Source organism: Charadrius vociferus, unplaced genomic scaffold (assembly GCF_000708025.1).
Source record: "Charadrius vociferus isolate BGI_N301 unplaced genomic scaffold, ASM70802v2 scaffold1116, whole genome shotgun sequence".
Classification (NCBI taxonomy): domain Eukaryota; kingdom Metazoa; phylum Chordata; class Aves; order Charadriiformes; family Charadriidae; genus Charadrius; species Charadrius vociferus.
In genome coordinates this window covers 399,724-407,079 of record NW_009648801.1, presented here as the reverse complement: position 1 = coordinate 407,079, position 7,356 = coordinate 399,724, and the positions used below count along the sequence as shown (strand labels likewise).

Sequence of the window (7,356 nt, the reverse complement as noted above, 5' to 3'; positions counted from 1 at the left end):
GACTTCCAAGGAGGAAGGCAGGAGCCATCTGTCTCCACAGCCCAGTGTGCACTGATCCAGAGCACATACAAGTATCACACACAAAAATACATTACCTAAAGAAGAGGCGAAGCGATCTCATTTGTCCCAGGTCCACTCTAAAGACACCGCAGACCTGCTCGAGGGCAAATACTTTCTGCTGTTCGTCCCATCTGGTGCCCTGCGTTGGCCCATTATTCTCCTGGAACTGGGCACTGGTGTCGAGGCTGGAGGCAGAGCTGGTGGAGCAGGTCATGCGATTGTCACACGTGTCCCTGCAGACGAGAGCGTGGAAGAAGAAAGCACCGCAAGACCGTCAGCCAAAGGCAGCAGTTACATGCAATAACCACAAATGCTCCAAGTGAAAAATCCTTTGACAGAGCTCTGAAATTGGAGTTCAGTGCAGGTCTAAGGCGTCAATAACCGACAGCCCACATAAGAGATTAAATTCTTTTTATTTAAATTAATTCCCTACCATCCCCCAAAACCATGCTATTTTGGGTCCATTCCTGAATTCCACATGGAACTGGCGAGAGTGAAAAACATTCCCCAAAACACTGACTTTTGAGCAGGCAAACCCTAACCCTAACCCCTAGCCCAGGGACGGGAGGAGTGAGTGCATTCAGGCGGCAGCACTGAGTAGGGATCTCACCTGGCAAATTCCCTCTGCGCCCAGTAAGATCCGAAGACATTTCCCCTGAACTTGAGTTTCTCATTACACCTGTGCCAGTGGACTTGACCAGCCTGGATTCGTGTGTACAAACTTCAGACAAATGGTTTCCATTTGCAAACTTGAAACTTCGGAGAGTTAAGGGGCGGGAAATTACACATGAGCGCTTTAACCCACTGCAAAGTAGAGAAAGTGAACCCAACCATTGTCCAATACGGTAGGAGCTCACTGCGCCTCAGAGATTTATCTTTAAGAGTAAACTGAGTTTAGATTAAAAAAGCCCACATGCCTGCCACCAGCCCTGATCCCAAAAGAAAAATATCACTGCTTTGAGAATTAAGTGAATCTGAAACTGTGACCCCTTGATTCTTAAAAAGGCCAATACATGTGAACAATCTCAGCGCAAGCTCTGAATGGGTTCCGCTGTGAAATCAGGGTTTGCAAAACAAGGCAAGTAGCAGGTATAAAGACAGCCCCCTGCAATGCCACTTTATGCAATGTTTTCTAATCCGCTTATCTAACAATGTAGGCACTGAACGCTGAAAATCACACACTCAGCATGCATCTGCAGCACACCACATCAGTATGCTTTCCAAGCCTGGCTACAGTGCCTCTTCCACAGGGACCAGCCTTATTTGCAGCATCTACCCACGGTTCAGGTCACTGCATTCCAATGGACAGGTCTCCGGACATCCCAGTTAGTTGTGGGTTAAATTTTTAACCGAGCCCCTGCGAGCCGCCCCGTTCCAATGTATGACTCAAAACCTTAGCGCCCACACGCATGGGAAATAAATCCCCAAGCCCCCTTCTCTAGTTCTGCAGCATTATGTAGATGAGATGAACTCTGTTTTACTTTCAGCTAAAAGCGCGGCTGTGCTACTCTGTTCGCGAAGTTCTGCTGCTCCATTTTTCTGAAAGAAAGCATCAAAGCAAAACTTACATTCAAGCCATTCGGAGGTTGAGGTCTTAGAAGTGACATGGCAACATCGCCATGTGAGCAGGGACCATACGACATACCCAAACTCACTCAAAGAGGAATGCGCAGTGTTTCTAGGGTAGACACCGGGATACTCCCAGTCTCACAAGCGCAGCTACACACCAGCACCTGCACCTTGTGAATTTTTCCATGAAAACTGTACTGGCCTTTGTGAGAAATCAAGTGTTACTTTCCGATAAAGCTGCAAAATAGAACGCTTTCTGAAAACACTCAGTATCCCACGTTAATGCAAAAGTAATGGCAGTCCTGGTACGAGACGCTTGTGCTGGACTGCTTGCTATGAGCAGCTGGTATTTATGGAGCAACACTTCGTAACAGCCACAGCTGGTTACACAGGATTTTCCTGGAAGAGATGACTCAAACTAGCTCAAAGACTAAGCAGAGGCAACCAATTTTCTGAAACTCTTGCAAAGATGAGCTGGTGAGTGCGACAAAGGGCTGGAAGACGCGGTGGCTGTGAGGATGACTGTCCTGCGGTTCCCTCGTCACAGGGGCCAACGAGCCCATCCTTCAAGAGCATCATCTCAAACCACCAGTGGCAGAGAGACGATTGCCAAGAAATTACAGTTACCAGTAGAGCCGGGCAGGTTCGCTTTGATCCTGGGAATTGTGCAGCTCCTCAGTACAGAACACTATCGCCAGCTGCAGTTCCTTCTGCTACGTAACCAAAATCTGCTTCAGGTGCACAAGCAGCTACCCGAAAACTCAGGGGCTAGAGAGGCCGGTTATATTTTCTGGAAATGCTTCTTCAAGACAAACGTTTACAATTTACAAAAGAAGCAATCTGAAGCAATATGTGTAAGTGGATTTACCCTTTCTGGACAGCAAAATGCCAGTAAGTGTAAGCGTGGTGCCTTGGAGTGTGCAGCCCAGGGAAATTCCAGTGTTTTCATGGATGTAGAAGATGAAATCTGAAAGACCAATGCCCTTCAAATAGGTCGGTAAACACGTACACTCATACATAGCACAGACACAGAGCGAGTACCACCTCATACATTGGTGCATACTTAGTCACTGTGGAAGTTAAGAAAAAAACTCACTGTGTTTAAAATTACTTTTTCCTGTATATATTGATTGAAAAAAAAAAAAAGAAGAAATTATTCTAATGTGTTGGACTACTTTTAAAAATAATTTTAATATTGAGATCATTCTGTACTTAAGTAACATCGAGTAGTATGATCAATGCTAATTTAATGGATTTTGGAGAGTCCTCTAACTAGGCACACGAGATACACAGATGCAAGAGAAGAATTCTCCAATTTATTATTTGTCAGACTATTACATCTGTTGGATGAGGAATTTATACCAGAGTGCCCTGCAAAAGCAGGGAGCTGAAGCACTGAGAGGCAAATAGCTGGAGGAACATTCCAGAGAGACTTTGGGTTGTGGGATCCAGGAAAAACAGAGCGCCAGCTAGTATGCAGCACTGCTCAGCAAAACAAGAGAATAAGTGCCATGGTCCACGGGAATAAAAGGGACAGGGGAAAAATAATAAGGAGGATTAGCAAAACCTGAAGCAGGAAACCCACAGACATATTCATGATTCCACTTCAGCCTTTTGCCCTTACTGAAGTCCCATTAGTCTTTTGTCTCAAAATACATCCCATTCTCGCTGCTGAGCAAGACCAGGAGGTGATGTATTTTCTCCACTCAACAATCAACTACAGCAACCAACCAACCATATCTACATTCCTCCAGCTTTTGTAGCCCCCGAGGAAGCAAGTGCCCGCGTGAGGCAGTCACCGGCCTCCTCCCACCGCTCCGGAACTCTCTTGCCCGCCCCATCCGAGGAGGTCAGCCGCCCTGCGAGTGAGACTCTTGACGCGCGGTGATGTAGTAATGGGACCGAACTTACTGTTCGGTCACAGCATTTGTACGCACCTACAGCATACAGAGAGATAAAACCAATTATTACTTCTGTTACGGAGCCAGGGCAGAGACCTGCACCGATTACATGGGAAGACTATTTCAGCAACAAAGCTCTAATAACTCATTTTACGACATGATGTGGCAAATGTAATTATAAGAGGGAAAGGGGATGAAGATTATAGCCATGATGTGGCAGTCACCCAAGCCGCCAGCGTGCACCACCCCACTCTCAGATTCTCAGAGTCTCCTGCAAGAGCCGAACCCTCCTCCGTTGGCTCCCTCGCTGCTGTACCCCAGCACACCTTCCCTAATAACAGCGTTCCTTACAGCCCCAGCTCCTCCTGCACGCTGCTTGTGAAGCATCATTTACAGACAATGAGTATCATCATAATGTATGAGCATCCATGTAATGGGAATTACATGCCCCTTTTCCTCCCCAGGGGTTAGTATTTCTCTGTTTCTCCACTACTTCCCACAGGCACTGACCTTCTAGGCTCCTCTTCTTTCCAGCAAGGTGAAATAGCTCATGGCAGCATCGGCTGCCTAAAACGTCTGAGACAGATTGCTTCAAATAAATCATCCATCAATAAAAGTTCAAAGCTATCCCGAAACGCCTGAAAATTTAGTGTAGCGACTGTAACAAGTGAGGTAGTATCGGGCACCTGGAACCCAAATCTATTGTTCTGATTAAAAAAAAATGTCCTTGACAATATACACATATAACGAGTTGTGAAACATGCTGACTTCAGCGACATAGAAAAGAGGTGCTAAACAAAACAGACTGGCAATCTGGGATTAAAAAAATTTGTTGAAATATTTCTGGTCATTCCGAGTCGCGCTGCAGAGGACTGGAAGGAGATGGCGGGATGGCACCGGCTTCCAGAGGAGCGCAGCCGCACAGAGCCGGACACTGACAGTGAAACGCTGCCCTCACATCTGATCAGCACAGACGAGTAACTAGGTTAAGAATTGTGTTAAATTCACCCTGTGGCTGACAATATTTGGAACTTAAAGCTCCTTTGCCTCAGAGAGCCCGAACAGAATCGATTTACACTGACCTCGCTGAACAGGGAAAAAGGTGTTGGATAGTCTGGATGAAAGCCTAACCGGAATTTCTGAAATTAGATGTCAAAACATCCTCATGTGGAAACGTATCTATATGTCTGCAAACACATGGAAACAAATCCAACAATTCTTCCTATTTGTTGGGGAAACCTGTGAAAAACTGCCCAGGACGTTACAGTACAAAGTACACGAATGTCAACGTGGACTTTCCAAAAGCTTGTTCCACAGGCTGCCCATTGATCTGTTTGCTTTCAAAACATAAATTTCCCCACGTTGAACTGCACTAAATGCTATTTAGTAGCTAATTAACTTTCTGTGCTGAAAACCTCCTGTAATTGCACTTCTTTCACCTTTTTTAGCCTGCGTCCTCCAGGGAACCCAAGCTGTCCTACGGCATTTGTTCTGCTCGTTTCTGTCTCACAGGCGCGAGGTCCTCCCTGACGCCGGCTGCCAATCACAGCTCCAGAGGTCACTGGAGACCAAATTAGGAGCACTCTGCCGCTGACAAACTTGCTTTGCTTAGCTTGCCGTAAAGGGAAAATAAAAGGTTATGAAAAATAATTGTATCCTTTCATGCTCGGCACCAGGAAGCAGATTCAACAGCACTTCTAAAAGCTGGCGTATTGTTGTTAGTCGCTCTTCGTCCTGTTAATGTTATTAACGATACTCAAAGAACACGCTGTGTGTGTCTTAAAAGCGCTGGAATCCCTCCCTCGCGGTATGGGAAAGGAGCAGAAGGAGGTTTGTGGCTGCCAGCCGTCCCCAGGCCGGCCGCCTCGCCGGCACACGCTGCGGGGCGGGCAGCAGCTTCGGAACTCACCCCCTGACCTTGGACTGCCACCGCAAGTTCACGGCCAGGGACGGGGCTCTGAATTAACATCAACCCCGTGAACACAACCCCGACAAATAAAACGCTTTAACACGACGAAACGAGGGACTCAAGGAAACCCGATTATGCAGCTTTGCCTTCTGATAAGCGTAATTGGTGTGTCCTTGAGAAATAAAGATCAAAACAATTTGTTATGCTTTCCGGGGCTGTTGCAATCCGCTTTTACAACACCCTGCCGCCGTCCCCGGGCGCACACCAGCACGGTGCCGGCGCTGGTGCCGCCATCCCGCCCCGCCAGCAGCCTCGCCACACTGGGGGCTTTGTTGCTCCTAAGTCGTTCCTCCAGGTCCCGGCGGCCTGAAGGGAAGCCGAGTGACTTCAGCCAGCAAAGGGGGGGCGTTAGAAAAACAGCCCTGCTCCCCTCCACGGGGTTCCCCCAACGGCCGCAAATTAACCCGAGAGAAAACAAAATAAACCGAGAACTCTCGAGTCAATTATTTTGAATGTAAATGGGAAGGGAAAAAAATATCATTAGTTTGTAGTGAATCAACACGTGTTTTAATCTCTTTCGCCCAATCCAAGTCCGGAATGCGATACGCGTACCCCCCAGCGAAAAGCCAAGCGATCTGTTTTTCGCAGCTGGGGCTTCCAGACAGGTGTAGGCGATGGAGGCAAAACCCCAGCCCGGTTCTTCGCTGCGGATTCGTGTCGCACTGAGGTAGCGGGGCAGAATGAGCACTTCGACGCTCATGAATAAAATACACAGAGCTCCCGAGAAGCCAAACACAACAAATCATTTAGAGCCGAGCGTATGCTGCTCAACGATGCAAATGTTACCTTCAGTTTAAGGAAAGAAAATATTCCAAAAGCTGAATGGCAGATTTTTACAATCCATACAGAGAAAGGGCACCTCATGCCTAGGCTTTAGCTCATTAATAAATCAATCGAAATGCAACACTTAAAAAAAAAATAATTCCTTAGATGGAAAAAGTGATTTCTCAGCAAAGCCCGAAAAAGAATGTTTGCTTTTCAGCCTATTCCAGACTGGAAAAGGGGACCTTTCTTACCAGTGTTTATTTAATATTTAAAATCAATGGATTATTTTGCCTTTTTTTCCTCTGTTCTATCCATGCAAAAATAAAATTCTACACTAATTATGCTAATTACAATCAAGCCTTCAAAACGCCGGTCCCTTGAAAGCCCTGAAGATTACCTTTGTTCTTATATTCTTGGCTCTAAGCAATGAACTGGGAATTTCAGGGGGACTTTTTACTGACAAAGTTAACCAGCTCCCCGGACTCTGCGCTGCCCCTGACCCAGTGTTAGCAGAGCCAACACCACCCAGAGAGAATTTCACTGTTTCCACAATACAATGCGCATTTCCCAAGGGGAGAGCTTTCTTCAAGTAGCAGAAAAGGGAGAGGAAAAAGGAGAGCTGACTAAAAGCATGTTTCAGAGTTATTGTAAATCCTTAATGCTGTTATAATTGTGAGGACCGAGCCAAGATGACAGAGACTATGCAGATTTATTTGCATATACTGTTGTACTTTTAGAGGGGACACGCTCTTTATTTCAACCCAGTTAATGCAATTCTCCCCTCACAAAGCTGTGGATACCCGCCAGCAACATTTATCTCCCCTCTCAATTAGGATTCCTGGGTGTTACGATCGTATAAATGAGGAACAGAAGAAATGCAAGAATATCATAGAATCATATCATAGAATCACAGAATGGTTAGAGTTGGAAGCGACCTTGAAGACCATCCAGTGCCACCCCCTGGCCTGGGCAGGGCCACCTCCCCCCAGCCCAGGTTGCTCCAAGCCCCGTCCAACCTGGCCTTGAACACCTCCAGGGATGGGGCAGCCACAGCTTCTCGGGGCAACCTGCCCCAGGGGATCACCGCCCTCA

The 7,356-nt window shown here is 46.8% G+C and overlaps 1 protein-coding gene across 4 annotated transcripts in view; it reads right to left on the bottom strand.

Moving 5' to 3' along the window:
• The window catches only part of TBC1D16 (TBC1 domain family, member 16), a 25,872-nt gene that overhangs the window by 8,022 nt on the left and 10,494 nt on the right, over positions 1-7,356 (bottom strand). For 2 of the 4 annotated variants that reach the window (XM_009886830.1, XM_009886831.1), the window contains exon 3: positions 96-257. In XM_009886830.1, the coding sequence (XP_009885132.1) occupies positions 96-257 (162 nt within the window). Of the gene's footprint in view, positions 1-95; positions 294-1,693; positions 1,739-7,356 lie in introns of all 4 variants that reach the window. The other 2 variants (XM_009886829.1, XM_009886828.1) reach the window with 2 other exon arrangements.